General features: G+C 41.4%; 3 protein-coding genes across 3 annotated transcripts; 1 reads left to right on the top strand and 2 right to left on the bottom strand.

Moving 5' to 3' along the window:
* Positions 1-2,918: 2,918 nt before the first annotated feature.
* Positions 2,919-6,787, bottom strand: LOC147336478 (lysophosphatidic acid receptor 6). The gene is made up of 2 exons (XM_086287675.1): positions 6,645-6,787; positions 2,919-4,030 (listed from the first exon to the last, which is right to left on the bottom strand). Exons 1-2 carry the CDS (start codon positions 6,744-6,746, stop codon positions 3,068-3,070), a joined length of 1,065 nt encoding a protein of 354 aa, XP_086143801.1. The 5' UTR covers positions 6,747-6,787; the 3' UTR covers positions 2,919-3,067.
* Positions 6,788-8,387: 1,600 nt separating this feature from the next.
* Positions 8,388-11,143, bottom strand: mblac1 (metallo-beta-lactamase domain containing 1). The gene is made up of 2 exons (XM_086287673.1): positions 10,686-11,143; positions 8,388-9,154 (listed from the first exon to the last, which is right to left on the bottom strand). Exons 1-2 carry the CDS (start codon positions 11,103-11,105, stop codon positions 8,912-8,914), a joined length of 663 nt encoding a protein of 220 aa, XP_086143799.1. The 5' UTR covers positions 11,106-11,143; the 3' UTR covers positions 8,388-8,911.
* A 3,839-nt stretch (positions 11,144-14,982) lies between these two features.
* Positions 14,983-22,041, top strand: mpdu1b (mannose-P-dolichol utilization defect 1b). Its single transcript, XM_086285382.1, has 7 exons — positions 14,983-15,142; positions 18,679-18,744; positions 20,092-20,224; positions 20,341-20,426; positions 20,718-20,836; positions 21,141-21,251; positions 21,430-22,041. Exons 1-7 carry the CDS (start codon positions 15,016-15,018, stop codon positions 21,547-21,549), a joined length of 762 nt encoding a protein of 253 aa, XP_086141508.1. The 5' UTR covers positions 14,983-15,015; the 3' UTR covers positions 21,550-22,041.
* Positions 22,042-22,227: the final 186 nt, after the last annotated feature.

The following is a 22,227-nucleotide window of genomic DNA, read 5'->3' as shown; positions in this document are numbered from 1 at the left end:
AGTTGTCGTAGGTGATACAGGCGCTGCCTAGCCTTTTTGGTCTGGACCTGAATGTGGGCAGCCCATGTCAGGTCTGAGGAGATGTGGACACCAAGATACTTGAAGGACTGCACCCTCTCCACTGGAGCTCCATTGATGATAATGGGCTTGTAGTCTCTGTGCTGACCCCTTCTGAAGTCCACCACCAGCTCCTTGGTCTTGCAGACGTTCAGCTGGAGGTGGTTGTCCTGGCACCACGATGCCAGATTCTTCACTTCATCCATGTAGGCCGCCTCATCGTTGTTGGAGATGGCACCCAACACCACTGTGTCATCAGCAAACTTCACAATGGTGTTGGAGCCATGGGTGGCCACACAGTCTGAAACACCAAAGCTGTTCCTGCCCTTCAATTACAGAGCACACTGTTTTATTCACTTCAGCAAACAATTGTAATTACAAGAAAAACGCTGTGTAAATTCTTAAGTTGAATACTTTGTATGATGCTGAGGTATAATGACCTTTGAAGACACCGTCTGTATGAAGAAACATGCTGCAGGCACTGCTCAGGTGTGGCTTTGGCCCATTCTCCCACACATTCAAATCCTGAAGGTCCCGTGGCCCGTGCTATAACTCCCCATAGATTTGGATTCAGGGCAGCTGATTGGCTGGTACCAGTTTAGAGTTTCCTTGGCCGTGTGTTTGGCATCATTGTCTTGCTGAAACATGCACTCTTTGTTCATCCTCCTGGTAGATTTTTGTCAGGAATGTCTCAGTACATTATTCCATTCATGCAAATTCAGCTCCCAGAGTCCTCAGTGGAAGCTTCGGTAGTTTAGACATTCTTCTGTAACCAATGTCATCGTTATGTTTCGCAGCAATACGATTGCAACAGTCCTTAGACGCTCACTGGTTTTATATATCATGAAATGTCCATTGTGTGGCACATTGGTAATGACACAATGTTTTATTGGCCATCAATTAGGCCTGAACCAGCTGATAATAATCAGTACTAAGTGACAGGATTGCTTTCTAATTACTGACAGATTTCAGCTGATGTCATGACTTTCCATGTGATTTCCCTTTCTTCATGTGTTCGGTACTTTTTCCCCGCATCTTTTCTTATTGTTACACATCGATGGTTTGATTTCTTTAGATTTATCGCATAACTGCTGCATCTATTTCATGCATCATGCATTCATACATTTAGTCCAAAATGTGTTTATAGAAAGATTATTTGACTTTAAATTCACTTTATCACAATTCCAAGGCTGCTCAGCACCTAAGAAGCCACTGCTTTACAATGAAAAGCCAGGATAAAGTTTCCAACTTCCCAACAATCTTACTTTAGTGAGAACTCCCCAGTAAACTGATGGAACAAAATGTTTGGCCATAAAGGCTGAAATAAGCAAACTTGAAGCCTAAGAGGTCCAATTTTGATATTCCTTTGAAACTCCCACGATGAGGAACCTAATGAGGAGGATGATTGAAGGTTGTTATCATCATGTCCTCATCCAATCAGAATGCAAAATAAAACAGCCACCAGGTTGTTGTTTGTTTGTTTTTTTTAGTTTTGTGACCTTTTCAAAGTGGACAGACAACAATAAAGAGACAGGAGATAACAGCAGGGGACTTTTCATTTAGCGACTTGACACAGAGAATACAAGAATATCATTTCATTTATTCATTATACATGTTTTGGAGCTGCAATATGCTGGTGTACAGACAAGCTCTGTTTCAGAGATGGGCTTTTAACCAGACGCATTATCTACAGTTTCCAACAGCATTGCTTTCTGGTAAAAGAGTCCAGGTGCTGAACTTGCAAGATAAAGTTACAACATTCGATTTGTTGTGTCCAGTGTCCTGACTTTTTTGGAAACAGGTTTAGAAATGATGAAAGAATACAATCAAGTCTTGGCCCCTGTGCTATCCAACATAACAGAACATAGTAATAAATAATATGGTCTTCAGATGATGCACATACAATTTCAGGTGAACAACAAAATCAGACATCTTACATCGTATAATTATTTATTTAACAAAACGAAGCCAACACACAGAAGCAGTGTGTGAAAAATTAAATACAATATTACTGCTTCAGCGGGAGTCACGTAGCCGCTAGCTGCTAATAATCAGATAATCTGTTTATGTGCTTCTTATATAAATTTTTTAGTGCTGTCAGTGTTAATCTCTTTAAAATGATGTTAACGCCATGACCGCATTAATGCGGCAAATCTCAGTTAGCGAGTTAAGGTGGATCTCCCCGTGCGTGGGGCTGCACAGCATCAACGTGTTGACGAGCTAACTATGCACGGGGCGATCCACTTTAACTCGCTGAGATTTGCCGCATTAATGCGGACAGCACTAAAAAAAAATTTGGAACAGAATAAATGGACCCTTGCAGAGCAATAGCAATTCATGTTTACGTAGTTCAAACGTATATAATAAAAGATATTATCTTCTACTTTTTTATAATAGAATATTATTTTATTGCATCTCCATGAGCTTTGTGCATTACATTGTTTGTTTTTAGAATCTGTTATTGCATGGTAAAAAAAACCAAAAAAAAAAACCTTTATGACCATTGTGAAGACATAGTATATACAAGATTATGCAAGATGTGTTGTTGTGGAGAAACCACCGTACACTTCCCTGTGATGGCTTAGTATTGTGCAAGCATAATACGTGCCTTGGTGGTTGATGAAACAGTGTCTCTGGCTGCACTGTGCTGTGCTGCAGGTTTGATATTAAAACTAAAATTAATGCCAGTGAGTTAAGAACCTTTTGGAAGGACCCTCATTTAAAGAACACCTCATAAATAAGACGTTAAAGGTTGAGTAGCAATATAGAGAAAAGCAAAAGTCATTTCACAGTCTGCTTGTATTTCATCAAATGTGATGGAAAGAGCACAAAGGAGAAAAACAGAACTCGTGCTGGTGATGATGTTGGTGAGAACATAAACCAAAGACAGACAGATACAGACAACTGAGGAAAACATGCCCAGAATGCACCTTTCAGGATAACAGTGACCCATGGAGCTAAGTGGGACTAAGAGATCCTCCAACATCTTTCAGCTATTGTGAGCACTCAGCTATCTCTGCCCTGAACTCAGATTGTACAGGGGGAACATCTTTTGAACAGTGCCTATCACCATGTTCTTCCTGAAGGTATCTGTGGTGAAATAATACGCAATGGGGTTAAGCACTGTGTTTAGACAAGCCACCGCCAGGCTGTAGCGGTATGCAGCCAACATGGGGTGCATACCGCTACAAGTTCTAGAGGTTATAGGCTCTCTGTGCAGGGAGAGGACAACTAGGGTAGCATGGTATGGAGAGAAACTGAATAGGAAAATAAGCAGACTTGTAGCGATCATCCTCCGGATCTTTCTGCTGTTCAGCAGATTTGTCTGAGCCACAGTGCTTTTTTGAACAGTATGAACCAATATCCAGGAGCATACTAGCATAATTGCTAAAGGGAGCCCAAACCCCAGAAATAAAGTGGAAAAAACTACTGCTGGTTGTGTGGCATAAACCGGTGGGTTATCAAAGCAATGTTTAGTAACATTTAAAGAAACATTTTCACGCTTGAGGATGTAGATTGGCACACTTGGACCAAAGGACAGTATCCACACTCCAAGACAAATCAACCATGACTTCTGTCTTGCTCTCTGAATTCTTGTAGACATAGGAAAGCTGACAGCGACACAGCGGTCAAAGCAAATACAAGCGAGGAATAAGATGCTCCCATACATGTTGGCCTTCAGGATCAAGCCAAGGCAATCACACAACACCAGAGGAATGCCTTCTAATCCAAGGTGGTAGTAGATTCTCACTGGCAATGTGAGGATGAGTAAAAAGTCCGCCACGGTCAGGTTGGTCATGTAGACAACTGTTGGGGATCTGGATTTGATTTGACAAAAAAAAAATACCAGAGCTATAACATTCAAAGTAAGACCCACGATGAAGATGAAGGAGTACAAGCACACGTGGATGATGTCGAAGTGGTTCGTACTGTCATTGGTGCAGGTAGTGGCGTTGCTGATGGACATCGTGACCTGTGAGAAAGCAGAAAAAATAATGCATGAAAAAAACAGGTTTGTTGCAGGTTTAAGTATCAAAGAACAATTCATGTTCAGCTCAGATGTCGTCAATCAAATAACTGTAACTTATGTCATGTCAACATAAAGCTTCTTTGATTACTGCGGCAGCAATGTTACAAACTACTATCTCAGCTGGGAAACAGTCAAAGAAGCACACGCTGATCAGAACCATAAGTGAAGCAGCTCACTGAAGTGACTACACACAGTCACACACAGTTCTGAATTGGTGTAAGAAAGACAAACTGTCAGACTCCAACCTGATTCACCAAATCGAAACTGGACTTAAAACGAATCACAGTGAAGCTGGAATTACTGAAGCCGTCGTCAGGCCTAAGTCTTTGCAATATGTTAGTGATTAAAACAGACCTCGCCCTCGCACAGCTTCATACCACTGAAGGGACACTACAAGGATGATTGAGCTCTATCATTGGCTATTTGCTGGGTGGGCTGAAATCACATTCAGGTTACCCACAGAAGAGGCTCCGCAGTCAAAGCTTCTAGTACCAGTATTAGTAGCTCAGGAAGATAGGGTGGCAGAGGAGCCAATCACTGGCTTCAATGTGATTGAACACATGTTAGAGAGGGGAATAGAGCCGCCTCGTGCTGTGAAGGAGGATGTTAGCACAGTATTCTCCACTGACTGTAAGAAAGCGGAAGTCTTTTTAAAGGTGAGTTTGTTAGGAGCAACTCAGGCGGACCCCAGCAGCAGATCACAGTACGCATTTAGCTAGAGTGTAAATGACTTATCTACAGTGACAGAGTAACAATAACAGTTCTGGGATTGCAGGGATAACTGGCGGAGGACTTGAACGGTCTATGGGAAGAAAAGGGAGCAGAGATTACTGAGTGGACACTAGACTTGTAGTCAAGACCGCCTAAACCAAGACAATACCAAGACCACAAGGTATCGAGACCAAAACCAAGACCCAGACAAAGTCGAGACAAGACCAAGGCCACGTAAAAGTGGTCTCGAGACTGGTATCGAGACCAAGACAGGTCTTAAGACATCCAACTCTAGTGGACACGGAGAGAGGAAGACGAGGGTTGTGTGAAGTAATAGAGTTGGAGAGCTTATTTGTCACGAGTTTGGTAGAAGGCTCGGGCAGTGGTAGTGAGGAGCTGGGGGCTGAGGCGAGAAGAGTGCGTGCTGGTGGCAGCACAGGCAGATGGGCGTGGCCAGTTCCCCTTCTCCAGCACAGCAGCAGAAGGTAAGACAGCTTTTGAGGGAGGAGATTGACATGTTTGCACCCAATGGTTTTTCTTACAGCACCTCCTTCTCAAAACTCCACCTCTCCTCTCCTGCCTGCTCACCCTCTCAGCCTCTCTGCATGACTCCGAGGAATTTGGACTCAGTGTATCCCTCTCATTTGAGTAAATTATGGATGTGGAGAGATTACTCGAAAATGATGCATGGACTAATTCTCCTGTCTTCCTTCCCCCAGACCATATCTGTTCCTCGAGTCACAGTCCACTGGCTTCACTTAAACCCTCACCACCATATGGCCCAAGTGTGTGCATGTGTTTAACTGAGAACATGCAACTCAGTCCTGCTCTCTTGCCTGTTCTCGTCTAGGCCTTGCACTTGCACTTAGTCTGCATGCCTCCAGTTTAACCATTCATAACAGAACAGCACATCATGCTGCGTGTACGCACAGGAAATAAAAATCTGGAGTCTGGCAAAGCTGTTTCCACAGGGTGCAATCGTGGAAAAATAATCCCCCTCTGTGGAGTTTTTGCTACATAATCTGTAAAAGCTGTACTCAAAAGGCATTGTAGCTCCAACAGTACATACACAGTATAAACTTATTGCTTCACTAACACGTTATCAGGAAAGATAGCACTTTAAATGGAATATGTCCTTAAGTAGTTTGGGAGGACGAATGTAAAACAGTCTATCACATATGTTGCCATGCATATCCCCCAACCTACTCAAATATGTATGTGAGAAAAGAAATGAATGGACATGATGAAAAATTAGTCGTCCTATGTATTCTTTTGTTACAAGATCCCAAATCCACCATAAGAGCCTATTGCAGAGTACTTAAAAGTACTTCTAATGTTACCTTTCATAATTACACATCATACAAGTGCTCTGGGTTTACAGCTCATTCACTGTAACATTTCCATTTGGTTATAACAAATAGCTGAAAAGTCATTGGCTACCTGGAAGATTTTAGCTGAGAGCTTGTAAATGAAAATCCACGTTTGGCCAAATGTTGCGCTTTACTTTAGTTTACTGGGTTTTTGTTTTTTTGACAATTTGTAAAACATTTCACACCATGAAGACATGCAAAGGTACAACAGTATCTCTGTTTCTAAACATTATTTGTGTATGTTTGAAATAACATGAAATAGTCAGTGCATTTTCAAACCAGTACATTTCTTTCAGTTTCATGTCGTTCACACAGACTAAGGTAAGGACAGGAAGATACACAAATAACATTCCCCACAATTTTCTGGTTTGGTTTTACCCTCTGTAGAGCTGAGTGACAAGTACTAAAATAGTGTTAAATAGTATAAAATAGTGTTTAAAGGTAATTTGTAAATGCGCTGATAGTGTGAGTTTTACCTGTTTGATGATTAAATTTATAAAGATCCAGTGGAAGCAGAAGAAGAGCACTTCTGTGGTGAGCTGATATCTTTGCCACAAGGCAGCTTCCTGTGCTGACATCGGTCAGCTTCTCTCTGCTCAGTTTTCACACGTGTGTGTGGTACGAATACTTTCTTTACATTTTCTGTACGTGTTATGGAAATGTATCCACACACAGTCTGTAGTTTGCTCTCATATCGTTATTGTTTGTGTAAACATAAACAAAATTAATTATGTTACAAATGTTATTGGGTCATCTCCAAGCAGATCTAAAAATCTTTGTATTAAAATAAAAATGACTATTTTCTAAATTCAAAGTCATGTGACAAAACAGACGAGGCTCGTTGTCTTTTTTAAGTTTTAGTTATTATTGACTGGCTTACATGAATAATGCTGAGCTTGATTTACTTCTAGCTTGATGTTAAATTTACATCATATTTATATCTTAGAAGAGAGATCCCTCTAGAGGCGAGCAAATCACCCGGGTTCTGTTCATCTGGATGTTGGAGGAAACATCAGTGGAACAAACCTTTCTTCAGTCACAGCTGACAGGATGTTACCCCAACCTTCCCCAAACCCCAACTAACAGTGACCCTGAGAGGTCAAGTGGACTGCAACTTAAGAAAACAACAGCAAATAGAAAAAAGCTGCAAAAGAACACAAAACACAACGGAAACAGGAAAAAACACAAAACAAGCCCCAAAACTGGCATCGTTTTGGGGCTACATAGTTCTACAGTGGCAGAACTATGTAGATGTAAATGTGACTGAAGGAGCAGAACAAGTGTCAGGCTTAAAGAGTGTTTCAGTATTAGACATGCTGTGGCATATTAACATATTAATCTGTAGAGTTTAATTCGGCTCTCTCGTGTTTGTCAAATATTTTCACTATGTAAAAATAAATTTTTTAATTCAAGTTTCTTTTGTTTTTTCTCTTTTTCTGCTGTTTTTTTAAAATCGTCAAACACGTGACCTTTCATCACAGTCGGATATCAACCACACACAAAACTGCATGTCAGGATCCAGACTGGCTGGTCCTCCTCCTCCTATCAACCCTCCCACATATCTGACTTCCTGAGTGGGCCGTAGTTCTTCCCACAGTTCTTCAAATCAGTGAGGAAGAGCGCGACGGTGCGAACGACTGAGTCTGCAGACAGTTTATGTAGGAGGCTCGTCGCACACCCTCCTGTACACGCTGAGTCTGCAGAGTTCTGCTTTTCACCAAGTGTCCACATTTTCAAGTTTACAGATAAAATGTTCATGTTTGTGTTTTAGCTCTCATGGGTCCTCAGATGCAGCTAAAGGTGGGGCTTTAACAAATCACCCCTTCAAAGGAGTTCTCTTTAACTCATCGATCCTTGCTTCTTTGATATCGAGTCCTCTAAAGGTCAACAGCACTAAATGTTTAAAAAAGAAAATGTATTTTCTCATCACGAGCCCTAAATCAGCTGAGTCACATGTCACAGATGCACCTCCATGCATTTGTGTTGATAACACACTGATAACAAGCTGTGGGTCTGTGTGAGGGTACGTCGATGATTTTGATCTTTTCAGAGAAGAATTTGTCTTTGGGCTGTGGAAATGACTTTAACCAGACACGAGCAGATACATGTAGCTTCAGGCTCACCTGTTTGTTTAGCTGTATGTCCGAGACTAACTTCACATGTGGGACAGAAAAGTTTGTTTCTTCGTCTTTAATCCATTACATCGTTTCAAAACCCAGCTCGTTTTGAATAGTCTTTATTAGATGACGCATTAATGATTACAGACAACGGAGTTTGGATTTCTTTGGAAGTTCAGGATTGGTTATAAACTTGCTGACCAACAGTGATAAAGAAACAATGGAGATTTCTTTGTGAACAAATGTTCTGTAGACACCAGTTTGATATTTGAGGCTTTAATAGTGGAACAATAAACATTTCCTGTCACTGACCTCATTTGTGTCGTGTGCTGATGTCAGTGGTTCCACCACAACTTTGCAGCTACATGTTGAAAAGTCCATACAAGTTTTATTATGAGTTCATTTAACATTAACCAGAGAATGTTTTTTCTCAGTCCACTGTGAAAGGTAAGCGAATTAAGGCAGAAATGTAGAAAATCCCACAGCAATTCACAGAAAACTACATTCAGTGTCACAGTGGTGTATGTGGACGTTTGTCTTCCTGCCAGAAGTTCTTAACTTTGGCTTGAATGATCCGAGTCGAGCTCCTAGTATTCAGTAAAGTCCCTTCAATTCACAAGTTGGAGTCACTTGTTCCTGAGAACTCTGAATGGAAGTCCGTGTCCTGGTATGATCACGTCGGCAGTACGTAAGGCCTCCTGGCGGCTGACCTCGTGTACTGCAGCGTTCATACTTAGATCCCGCCAGCTGTTCTCGTCTGAGCAACACTCAAACAGATCTCCTGCGATCAGCACGGTGCCTGCTGAGGTCCCCTTCACCTGCACGCTGATATCTTGTCCTGTGTGGCCTGGAGTGGGAACTATAGACACCTGTGGATGAAACAAGACTATTTAAAAACACTACATACATTTAGAAAAACCAACGAGATCACCAACTCTGTCACAGGACTCAAATTTTGAGATTATTGTTGAAATTATTTAATAGTTTTTCTTTATTTTTTACTACTTTCTACATTGTAGATACAAACTGAAGACATCACCTATATGGAGCAAGATATATGGGATTATGTAGTAAAGACAAAAGTGATAAATATGTTTTATATTTTAAGTTCCACCCTTTGCTTTGTTGGCAGCGCTGCAAACCCTCGGCCTTCTCTCAGTGAGCTTCATGCTGTCGTCACCTGACGTGTTTCCCCTCACAGGTGAGCCTGTCAGGGCTCATTTGTGGAATTTCTTGCCTTCTTAATGAGGTTGGGACCATCAGGTGTGTTGTGCAGCAGTCAGGTTGGTGCACAGCTGGCAGCCATATTTGACGACTGTTAGAATTCATATTATGGCAAGAACCAATCAGCTGAGAGAAACAACAGCCCGTCATTACTTTAAGAACTGAAGGTCAGTCAGGCTGTAAAACTGCTAAAACTTTGAATGTGTCCCCAAGTGCTGTCACAAAAACCATCAAGACCACGATGAAACTGTCTGACATGAGGACGCCCCAGGAAAGGAAGAGCAGGAGTCCCCTCTGCTGCTGAGGATTCATCCGAGTCACCAGCCTCAGAAATCACAAGTTAACAGCAGCTCAGATCAGAGCCCAGATAGATGCACACAGAGCTCCAGTAGCAGACACATCTCTACATGTTCAGAGGAGACTGTGTGAATCAGGCCTTTATTCAGGCCTTTATGGTCAAACAGCTGCTGAGAAACACAAGGAGTGGACATTAGACCAGAGGACATCTGTGCTTTGGTCTGATGGGTCCTGGCCTCCACAGTCACCTGACCTAAACCCAGTGTGGATGGTTTGGGATGAGATGGAGCTCAGAGTGAAGGCAAAGGACCAACAAGTGCTCAGCATCTCTGGGAACTCCTTCAAGACTGTTGGAAACCGTTTCAGGAGACGACCTCATGAAGCTCATGGAGAGAACGCCAAGAGTGAGCAAAGCAGGACTCAAAGCAAAGACTGTTTGGAAGAACCTGAAATATCAAACATGTTGGAAGAACCTGAAATATCAAACATGTTGGAAGAACCTGAAATATCAAACATGTTGGAAGAACCTGAAATATCAAACATGTTCTGAGTTGTTTACTACAGAATTTCATGTGTTTATTCATAGTTCTGATGCCTTCAGCGAGAATTAATGTAATCCGAATGAGAATACTTTATTAATCCCTAAGGTAATTATGTAAATGTAAATAGTGTAATAGTTCATTACTGCGTAAATAGTAATGACAACTGGTACACACACACACACACACACACACACACACACACACACACAGTCAGTGTTTGCATCGCGGTGGTTTCAGTGTGTTGTATTCCAGCTAAATGAAGATCAAAATAAGAAATAAATCTCTCGGTTCAACCTTTAAATTTCAGTGTGTGTTGTGACAAAAATGAAAAACTCACATGTTCATCAACGGTGTAAGTCTGTCCCTCTGCCAGCTCGCTGGGACTGTATCTGTCCCCTTCACTGACGTCATATCCTACAATCATCTTTGCAGTTGGGAAAAGACTCAGATTTCCAATGTGGTCTGAGTGTCCGTGGGTGCCCACGACCAACTCAATGTTTTCTGGGTCCAAACCTCTCTTTTTTAAGGTCGTCAGAAGGACGTCCCGGTCCCACGGCCCCCCAGTGTCGACCAGGATATTCTTCAGTCCCGTTATCAGAGTGATGGTCCCGTCGGCTCTGAAGTTCCCGTCAGTCTCCGGACAACAATATCCGGGTTTCAGGACGGACACGGAATACGCCTGACCGCAGAAATCCAACTCCGTCTCTGACAGAGGGACTTTCTTAAGGGAACAACATCCACCAGAGGTTACCTCCATCACTGCAGTTACGGAAGTGGTGTGGAGCGTTTCTTCTTCTTCCTGAAAAAGCGGAATAAACAGAGAAGTCTGCTGCCCTCTAATGGTTGTTATCTGTTACTGCGGGTTTAAACCGACGACTGAAAGCATCTTTTATATAGTCATTGGGTTGGAGCAAAGCACGAGGGAGTATTAGGGCTTTATTCAGAAAAATATATTATTGATCAGTTTGAGAATAAAGCTGAAATAATACTCTGGACTTTACTCTCTTTATTATTAAAAAAAAGGTCTGTGGTGATTATCGGCCTCTGCAAAATGCCTTCTGTAGATGAGTTAATGAGATCATACTTCAGAGTCAGTTTTAGTCATAGGAAATGATTTCTCTTTCAGCACAAACACAGTGTGGTGATAAGAATAAGGACAATGAAGAGATGGAAGCGAAAGCAGGAAATGAAATGGCTGGAAATAAGACAGATGCCAGCATACAGATAGTTACACCCTCGTGAAAAAAGACGATGTATGTTGTTTCACAAGACACAGTAAGACAGCTGGTCAAGTGGTCTGTGTAGGTTCACCATCATCTAGGTCATGGGAATCTAGAGTTTAGAAATAAGAGCAACTGGACTTCTTAAGTTTCCTGAAGACGTGTCACTTCATATCCGAGAAGCCTGGAACTGAAGAAGCTTGTCTGAGGCCCCAGTCTGCCAGTTCTTCGACTTCCACCTCAAGCAAAGCTTCAGTTGCATTACAAGGGAAGCTGAAGCTCATGGTTCTCCTCCAATTTTCTCAAACTTAACAGTAATAAAACTGAAGTTTTATTACATCCTGGATTGATTACTGTAATTCCCTCCTGTTTGGTCTTCCTGAAAGGTCCCTTCATAAACTCCAACTTCTTCAAAGTTCTGCAGCTCGGGTCATAACTTGCACTCCGTGAAGAGCTCATATTACCCCAGCTCTTCAGCAGCTTCACTGGTTGCCCATAGAAGCCAGGATAAATTTTAAAATCTTATTTCTCACGTACAAGTGTCTCCATAAATCTGCTCCTTCATATTTGTGTGAGCTGCTCCACTGTTTCCCGCCCTCTCAGATCCTCATCTGCTATTCATCTTACTGTTCCGTCCGCGGGTCTCATCACTGTGGGTCACAGAGCTTTCAGTGAGCTTTCAGTCGCTCGGCTCTGGAACTCTCTTCCTCCAGCCATAAGAAATATTGACTCCCTTTCTGTGTTTAAGTCACAGCTCAAAACACATCTGTTCAAACTGGTTTATTCACTTTAGTGCTGATTTGATCTGTTGTCAAGTTCTGTTTTGCAATTTTAACTTATTTTATGTATTTTATGACTATTGTTCCTTTTATTAATTTTGTTCTTTGTAAGGTGACTTTGGGTTTCTCGTAGATCTCTTAGGACTGTCCTGGCTGACATGTGTCTGCAACGTTGAGGTTGGGGTGGCCTCTAGATGGGCAAACTGAAGTGATGGTTCCCCTGATTAAGAAGGGGCCTGTAGGATGTGGCTCCAACTATTGAGGGATTATACTCCCCAATAAAGTCTATCCCAGGGTAATGAAGAGAGAGTTTATCTGTTAGTTGAACCTTGGATTCAGGAGGACACATGTGGTTTTCATCCTGGTCATTGAAACACTGGACCAGCTCGTTATCCTCTCAAGGATATTCGGGGGGGTGTGGGAGGTTGCCCAACCAGTCTACACGTGTTTTTATGGAGAAGGCATCTAACCAGGTATCTCAGGGTATCCTCTGGGTGCTTTTGGAGTATGAGGTGTCTGGCCTGTTGTTAGGGGCCATTCAATCCCTGTACAACCATAAAGCTTGGTTTGTATTGCCAGCAGTAAGTTCAACTAGCTTCCAGTAGGTGTTGGACTGTGTCTTTGTTACCCTTTATCAGCAGTTTTAGTCATAGCTTTTATGGACAGAATAGCTAAGTGTAGACAGATGATGGAGCAAACTAACCAAAAAACAAGTTAAACATAAAGGAAATCGCACAGAAAGAACAATATAGTGCCCACAGCTCCACCACAGAGTAACACAGTGAAACATTAGGTCCCTGTTAGTATACAAATTAATGATGAATTAATATATTGATTGACTCTGTCTTACAGAAACATAAAGGTTATGATTATGTTAGTTTAAGCACCACCCCGACCCATACTAACTATCTGAATACTTGCCGCACAGGCTGAAGCGAGGAAATGGCAGCAATCACCCCCTGTAGCATAGCAACCAAAGACACAGACAGTGTTTCAATTCGTTTCAAAGCCTGACGCTTGTCTACCCTGGAAAACTCAAACACGGTTTTATTTGTGTTCACTTGGCCCATACTCTGAGCTTCAATCTGATCTCTCTGACTTTTTGTCTTATTTCATGTTTTCTAAAAGGAAACTCATCTGTTACTATGCTAAATAAGTGAAGCTCATCTATTTGTTAATTCTAGCTTCCTTTCCATATGAAAGTGGAGATCATAACGGATCTCAGAACACCAAAAGCCCTCAGAGAGAAAGACGACTACACTTTGTAATGAGACTAAATACAGCTTTCAGCAACAATAGCTAACTGCAGCCACAAGATGGTAGTAATGGAAAGGCTGGATGCACATATTAACAGACAGGAGCTTTATGATCAAATCTGTTTCAGCTGCTCCTGACTTTTTCTCCTCACTTTTTTCTTTGACTTTCACTCAGTATTTTAGAGTATTCATTTGTTTCAATAGCTTTCTTTTCAAAAACCAAGACATAATTTTCGTAAGGCTTAATAAAGTTTTCTGATTCTGAAAGGACAGAGATTGGTCTAAATCTTAAATTATGTTTTAGATTTGACAAACTGCTTCCCTTGCTTGTCCTAATGGAATCCCACTGGTAAGACTGCTTTCTTCCATTTGCGCAACATCTCTAAAATTAGAAATATCCTGTCTCAGAGTGACACTGAAAAACTAGTTCATGCATTTATTACTTCCAGGCTGGACGACTGTAATTCATTATTATCAGGAAGTCCTAAAAACTCCCTGAAAAGCCTTCAGTTAATCCAAAATGCTGCAGCAAGAGTCCTGACAGGGACTAGAAAGAGTGTGTGTATTTTGCCCATAATGGCTTCTCTTCATTGGCTCCCTGTTAGGTCCAGAATCAAATGTATAATCATTCTCATCACACACAATGTCTTCAGGCCCCTGCTGCTTTACTTGTGGTTTAACTACATAGAGTATTTAAAAGTAGAATGGGAGGCAGAGCCTTCAGCTCAGACACAGACACCGTCTCTACTATTAGAATTGCACTTAAAAATTTCCTTATTAAAAAATGCATAGTTAGGGCTGGATAAGATGACCCTGAATCCTGTCTTGGTTATACTACAAAAGGTTTAGTCTTTCTTCTTCACGTACTTTTTTCACTCACTGTGTGTTTATACACCACTCTGCATTTATTTATTAGTTGATCTCTGGCTTTCTCTCCTCATCCCCAAACGATCGTGCCAGATGGCCAACCTGATGTCTCAGCCTGATTCTGTCAGAGATTTCTTCCTGTTCTTCCCACTGTCACCAAGCGTCAGGCTTAGTTCTTGTGAACTATGGCTATAGAAATTGAATTGAAATAGTAATCGACCTAAAACCATGATAAGTGTGATTTACTTTAATTCCACTGTAATAATGCGGTGAATTTGATTGCTATCCGATCCCTTACAGTTAGTTACAGCTCCATCGTTTGTAAAAGACACTTTTTCAGCTTCTAGAAATGTTGTTTTTATCTTTTAGGTGGTACCTGTGTAACTGATATATATGTAAGAAATTAACTAAACACGTACTGTAATGTTACATGATGGAGTCGAGCACTTTATGACAGCACACTGTTAGCGGAACACTTGTGATGTCATTTGAACCGGTGGGATCTTGTTTCTGTTACACATTAACGGCGACGTCACATCTTGACAATGGCGGAAGAAGCCGTTGTTGTTGAGGGTTTGTCTTTCATGGATCCTTTCAAAGGGCTTCTGTTGACATATTTTATGCCAGAATCATGCTACGACGAGTTCTTCCTCAAGTTCAACTTTCTAGACGGTAAGAGGCTCGTCGTAGTTTGACAAGCGCAGTTTATTCCCGGAAAGTGTAACTCTGAGGGTCCGATGACAGGACACGAGCGACGTTTCCACGTTAGGTGTAAATAAAGTGAGAGTCATGTGGTGTCGGAACGCTTAGTTAAAATGTAACGATATTTGAATACAGCTGCATGCAAACAATGAGGGAGCTCGTTTGAACCAGCAGTCTGCTACAAAGTAACGACACGAATGTACCTGAACACGGGCTCGACACGACTGGCAACACCGTGTCAGTTCCACTCTGTTACTCCAACTACGAACTACAAAGTCAGAAAAACAGCAAACAGGAAAAAGTTATTGGAGGAATATTTGTGTTTTTATTCTCTCAATTTATTTCAAAAAGTTCATTTTAAAAAATCAGGTGAAGGAAATGTCTTTAAAGTTGATTCACAGATTTTAGAAACGTCGTTTTGTTAGCTCTGATTATTCTAGCTGCCTTTTCTCTTATTAATCACATGCTGATTTTTGCCAAGTTCATTATTCACAAATGTAGGTTTACAAGCAGATGGCTTCATTTTCGTGAGATTATAAAAGAATTGTAGCAAATGTCTCCGTGATTTCTTTTTCACAAAATCGAAACGCTGGCAGTTCCAATCTCTGTAATGTTGAAGTAAACTTAGTGTAATCCTGTTTGCCGTGTGTTCTGTTTCACTGGAGTTAGAAGTGAATCTTATTGAGAGAGGAAAATGTATTTACGACGCAGACTGTGGTACAGAGTTATTATAATTTAATATTTAAATTAGTTTTTGTTCTTGTTCACTTTGGGGGCCTCAGGATCTGATCTTTGGTTTTTGCGGGCGATGCGGTTCTTTTAGCTTCTTGAGATCATGACCTCCAGCTTGCACTGGAGCTGTCTGTGGAGAAGAGAATTAGCGCCTCCATGTCAAAGACCATGGTTCCCAGACAGAAAAGGGTGGCGAGCCCACTCTGAATCTGGGATAGGTTACTGCCTGAAATACAGAAGTTCTCGGGGTCGTGTTCCTGAGCGAGGGGAACGCCGGATTGGGGCGGTATCTGGAGCGATGCGGACGCAGTTTGTTGAGGTGAAGAGAGAGCTGAGTATGAGAGCAAGGCTGTCGATTTAGCGGTCTATATTCCTACCTCACCTGTGGAACAAGCTCTGAGTAGTGACTAAAGAGGTTACGGCTACAAGTGCCAAGAGATGAGTTTCATTCAAAGAGCGGCCGGGCTCTCCCTTACAGAAATGGTGAGCTTGGTCATTGAAGAGGGACAGAGTAGAGCCATAGCTCCTCCACATTGAAAGGAGCCAGCGGAGGCATCCACTAGGATGAATCCTGGACCAGAGGTGTGGACTCGAGTCACATGACTTGGACTCGAGTCAGACTCGAGTCATTAATTTTATGACTTTAGACTTGACTTGAAAAAATGTTCTAAGACTTGTGACTTGACTTGGACTTTTACACCAATGACTTGGGACTTGAATTGGACTTGAACCGGTTTACTTGAAAAGACTTGATATTTTACCCCAAATATAAAATTTAACATGCATATTATATAGAGATTGAAAATGTGACGTCATTCACGGGTAGAACCGCAAAGGATTCTGGGAACTCGTGGCAAGAGGTACTAGCGCACGCAGGCTTTCAATTAAAATCAGTCACACAGCGATAAAAAGAAACACAAAAATGTCAAGAAGCTGTTGTATTATTAACTGCAATAGCCGGTCGCATGACAGCCACGGGAAGCCGACGGGTAAAGAGATCGGTTGTTATCGGATTACGTCGTTGAAGAGAAATTGTTCAAGCCATGTTTCCGAAGTAACAAAGACGTGACGGATGGCCTGGATTGCAGCCATTCAAAGACCAAATATAACATCCCAGAACACTCCAGCTCACAGGTTAGTCTGCTCCAAGCATTTACACGAAGGTCAGTGTTTTTTAGTAGTTAATGCGTCATTTTCATAACATAATTGGTGATATAGGTTACAAGCAAGTCTGGCGCTGAACAGAAATTGTCGCGCTATGCTCCTTTATTTATTGTGCATAAATAGTGAATTGTCCTGACACAATATTGCGTTTCGCTTCTGTTATTATGGTACATTGACAAAAACATATACTTTTATTCACAGGATAAAACTGTTGTTTTGTATCACTAATTGCCCAGTACGATTACAGCATACAGTATTATTGTCACTGCTACATTTCTGTGATGCTACCAGAAATTATTTCCACTACTAATTAATTACCATTGAGCTCAAAGGTCCTATTAATAAACGGTTAAGGAATGTGTATTTATGAAGACGATTTGTGAGACTGGTAAACTTATGATACGTACGATGGTCTTTCGTTCTACACGGTGCATTTCAAGGTCCTGTACCCATCCGTCGGTAAACTGTACCTGGACTTGTTGCAGTGACCTGAAGTTACTAAACTTCATGAGTGTATGCACTCACTCCAAGAACCGTATGATTATAAATATGCATATAAATATGCTACGATGAGATAGCTGACTTCATCTAACTAGCAAATGTTGTCCAGGCTACGTTGGTGATACAGTTTTTTTTAATGTGTATGATATTTTTGTCATGCGATTTTAAAGCCGGTCCTACAACCGCATCCAAGAATAACATGCAGCTTATCTCAGAACTGTCGGTGAAAATTATTCTTGGAGCTAAGTTTAATTGAGCTGCATTTTAAAGAGGTGCAATTTCACAATTTGTGTATATTTTCTAAGTTCACTATTTTGTCATGTGTTGAGAAAAACACAGATTTAAAAATTACATGGTCTAATATTTACATTTAGCATATAACTGCAACATGCTTTTTTTCGTTTTTTTTAAAGACTCGAAAGGACTTGAAATTCAAAGTTTCAGACTTGTGACTTGACTCGGACTTTTACACCAGTGACTTGAGACTCGACTCTGACTTGCCTGACATTACTTGAGACTTGACTTGAGACTTGAGGATAAAGACTTGAGACTTACTTGAGACTTGCAAAACAATGACTTGGTCCCACCTCTGTCCTGGACACCAGCTAGGTGACGTGTTCCAGCCATGTCCTACCTCCTGCCTGGCCTCAGTCAGACTTGCAACCTGAGCCCAGATACACAGCAGAAAAATTACTCTATCATTTCCTTCAGGATTAATAAAGTATTTCTGATTCTGATGGATGCTTTGAACCGAGTTGAGTTGTTTCCTTTTCGGTTAGTTTCCAAAATAGTTTTTCTGGTTTTAGTTTAGGCTTTATTACTAAATATGAAATTAAAGATGCCTAAATGTTTGTTCACTAATAGGTTCAGTTAACTTTAATATCCCTGCTGTAGAAACAAAGGCCTGTTTGTTTGGTTTGTTTTGCAACTTTACGAATTTTATTCAAAATCAGTTTAACAGTGCAGTGATTTTTTTTTCTTCACTTAACTGTTTTCCTTTACTGCAAATAAAAAAATAATAAATAAAATAATAATAAATAATGAATGTATTGCTGCAGACATTACATTCCAAAGGTCCTGATAATCATTCAGCCTGTGTTTTCTTCCAGTGCCATGTCTGAAGATTGTACTGAGCAAAGGCCTGGGGATCGGCATCATACTGGGATCAGTGATGGGTAAAATGCTTCCTCCACCTCTCTTTGTACCTGCTGTTATCTGAATTGCTGCCTTAGTCAATCAAGAGATAGAATATATTATTTGGCTTATTTGTTTTTAATTATAAATAAACATCAATTTCATTTAATTTTAGTGAAATAATTAATTATAGTCATATATCCTATGTAGTATAGGCCCATATTTGCCTCAAGGTGCTTTATATCATGAGGTAAAGGAAGGTTGGAGATTGGCCTATAATTAGCTAAGACTGCTGGGTCTAGAGATGCTTTTTGAGTAAAGGTTTATCTACAGCCAGCTTGTGAGAAGACGTCAGGAACAGTAAGATGAATAGCAGATGAGGATCTGAGAGGGAAACAGTGGAGCAGCTCACACAAATATGAAGGAGCAGATTTATGGATACACTTGTACGTAAGAAGTAAGATGTTAAAATTTATCCTGGCTTCTATGGGCGACCAGTGAAGCTGCTGAAGAACTGGGCTAATATGAGCTCTTAACGGAGTGCAAGTTATGACCCGAGCTGCAGAACTTTGAAGAAGTTGGAGTTTATGAAGGGACCTTTCAGACCAATAATAAATAAAATAATTAATAAGCAATTGGAGTTAAAAAGAAATCATGGGATCACTTTATGGACCAAAATGTAACAGCTGAACACAGTCGTGGCTTCTTTCTGCAACAGAAATCAAATCTTCTCCCGTATCTGTAGCAGAAGTTCCCATGAATGTGGGAATTTATGGTTGCTTTGCTTTCAGTCTTCTGTCCAGTTCAAACCAGCTCGATGGGGTTTCAGTCTGGAGGCTGTGATGGACACTCCGTGTTTCCAAGCTCTCCATCTTGTTCTTTTTTTTCAGACCTGCATGTATAAGTGTTGTGATCTTCTGTCTCTCTTTCATTGTTAATCGCCTTTTCCTCACATCACTCTACTTTCTGCAGTACAGCACTGTTCAGCTGATGCTGACGAGGCTTTGGTACCACAGTGTGTCCAGCACTGCTTTATGCAGACAGAGGGGGCTGGAGCTGTAGGAGCAGCAGCTTCTGCACTGCTGCAGAGCAGCTTCAAACTGTTAGCCCATGTTGTTCCTGAAAAAGGGCTTTTTGTATCATTGTGAATGAGCATTATGTTGTTTAACCTCTGACAGTTCAACACTTTGTACCATTTCAAGCTCTTGACTGGTAGTGTATACACTGTATACAAATCCAAAACCCATTGTTTGCTTCAGTAAATCGCTGCACCCATCTTCCACCTATTTTCCTTGAAAATATAAAGAGGCGAGGGGCGGTGCAGGACTTCTGTACGGTACTGTGTGTTAAATTATTTTATAACTTTTTCCCCAATTGTTTTTTAACAGTGAAGCTTCCTCAGATCTTAAAGCTTCTTGGAGCGAAGAGCGCTGAGGGGCTGAGCTTCAAGTCTGTGCTGCTGGAGCTGTTGGCGATCACAGGGACAATGGCTTACAGTGTTGCCAACAACTTCCCTTTCAGGTTGGACCATGTTTGGTTGAAGTAGAAATGGACACAGGGTGCTCTGAATTCTGCATGTTATTGTAATCAGTGTTTATTAAGGGTCCAGGTTTTCTTTATGCCGTATGTCACTGCAGTTCCTGGGGTGAGGCTCTTTTCCTCATGCTGCAAACAGTCACCATTGGCTTCCTCATTCAGCATTATGGAAAAAGAACCAGCACAGGTAAGACTTCATGCAAACTGAACTGTTACCAGAACTGCTTCGGTCGTTGTAGAATTTTGTGAAGCTTATAGTCGCCTCGAGCATGTATTCATGTGGCGTATAACTGTGACCAATGGTTTGACTTCTCCCCTTGATGTTATTAAATACCAAAATATACATGAAAAAGACATTTTACATCTCACAGCTAGTCTTAACTGAACGGATACCTTTTTGTTTGTTTGTTTTTGTGGCGGAAACGTGCTTCCACATTCAGTTTAACATTGTTACATCGACATGTTGCTTCCCTTGCAGGTCTCCTATTCATGGTTATATACTTTATCCTGCTGGTCCTGCTGCTGTCTCCAGTGACTCCTATGTCAGTGGTTACCTCCTTGCAGGCCTTCAACATGCCGGCGATCATCATTGGGAGGGTAGGCCTGCACACGTCACACGCGTGGTTTTAAATCATCTGTAGCTTTTTTCAGACGTTGTCTTTTCAGGCATTCCTGTAACACAGTACAGTGCATCCAGACAGACTGACAGTACTCAGAGTGATTAGCTTGTAATACATTTTCAAGACCTCATTGTGTGTATGATATGTCAGCTAACACGTGTCATCAGATGAATCCATCTTTACAGTGTCCACTAACAACATGCAGATAGAAGAACGTGTCAGCCTCCACAAACAAACGCTCGAGCTTGAGTAACACGTGATAATCTGTCTGGTTCTCTCAGCTCATCCAGGCATCCACCAACTACGCTAACGGTCACACCGGCCAGCTCTCCGCCGTGTCTGTTTTCCTGCTGTTCGCTGGGTCCCTCGCACGCATCTTTACCTCAGTACAGGTGAGACGATTAAAATACAATGCACACCTCCGTGTCTTTGCCCTGGTTTGAGCAGTTTTTACGGGGACCATTCCTCATCAGAGCGTTAGCTCTTTATTGAACTAAGATCTCATTATAGAGGACATGGTTCACATTCTGCAAAAAGTAAATTATTGAGCTTTATGCTGTCTTTTTACAGGAAACTGGAGACTCACTGATGGCGCTCACCTACGTCATATCCTCAACCTGTAACGGCATTATTACTCTGCAGGTTCTTTACTACTGGAACAGTTCACCTCAGAAGAAAAAAGAGGATTAGACAAATAACCGTCACTAAACGTGGATAACAGAGAGCCATCTACATGTTCGTTAGACACTATGTGTGTCTTTAAACTTGGAAGACCAAACTTACACATGAAATGTTTGTACAAAGCCTTTGGGACACATGGTATTATAGATGTGCACCTGACTGACGTACAGGTGAAATTGTAACAAGCCAGGCTGATCATTCAGCCTTTATGATGAACAGCTTTGGTGGTGGGGTTAAATTATGGGTCGAGCTGCTGCTCTAGTCCTCTCCCTCCCTGCACTGTCCTTACATTCCTTTTGATGCAGTTTCCCTGATTGTGGTTCACACTGGTTTTAATCATCACAGGGTTAAATCTGTAGGCCCTGTAACGCCGAGTAACCATTGCACATTTGTTTATCATATATATTCCACTGACTTGTATTGTAACAGCAGCGAGCGACACAACATATCCTTATATTGAATTTCTCTTCAGCTGAAATAAAATATTGTGATTCTAAGTTGGAGGTTTACAGTTTTTCTTTTCTGCATCATCACATAAAGAGTGTGTGTGTGTGTGTGTGTGTGTGTGTGTGTGTGTGTGTGTGTGTGTGTTCCTGTCTAGCTATCTTTGTGAGGACCGAAATCTGCATTCTACTATAGTTGTGAGAACCAACAGGCACTTGTGAGGACGCACTCACCGGTCCTCAC

This window comes from Aulonocara sp. 'chitande type north' Nkhata Bay, linkage group LG3 (genome assembly GCF_057382095.1).
Source record: "Aulonocara sp. 'chitande type north' Nkhata Bay isolate Kocher_YH1m ecotype deep benthic linkage group LG3, A_spYH_male_GT1.1, whole genome shotgun sequence".
Taxonomy (NCBI): domain Eukaryota; kingdom Metazoa; phylum Chordata; class Actinopteri; order Cichliformes; family Cichlidae; genus Aulonocara; species Aulonocara sp. 'chitande type north' Nkhata Bay.
The sequence above is the reverse complement of the archived record's forward strand: the minus strand, read 5'-3'. Positions and strand labels throughout refer to the sequence as shown.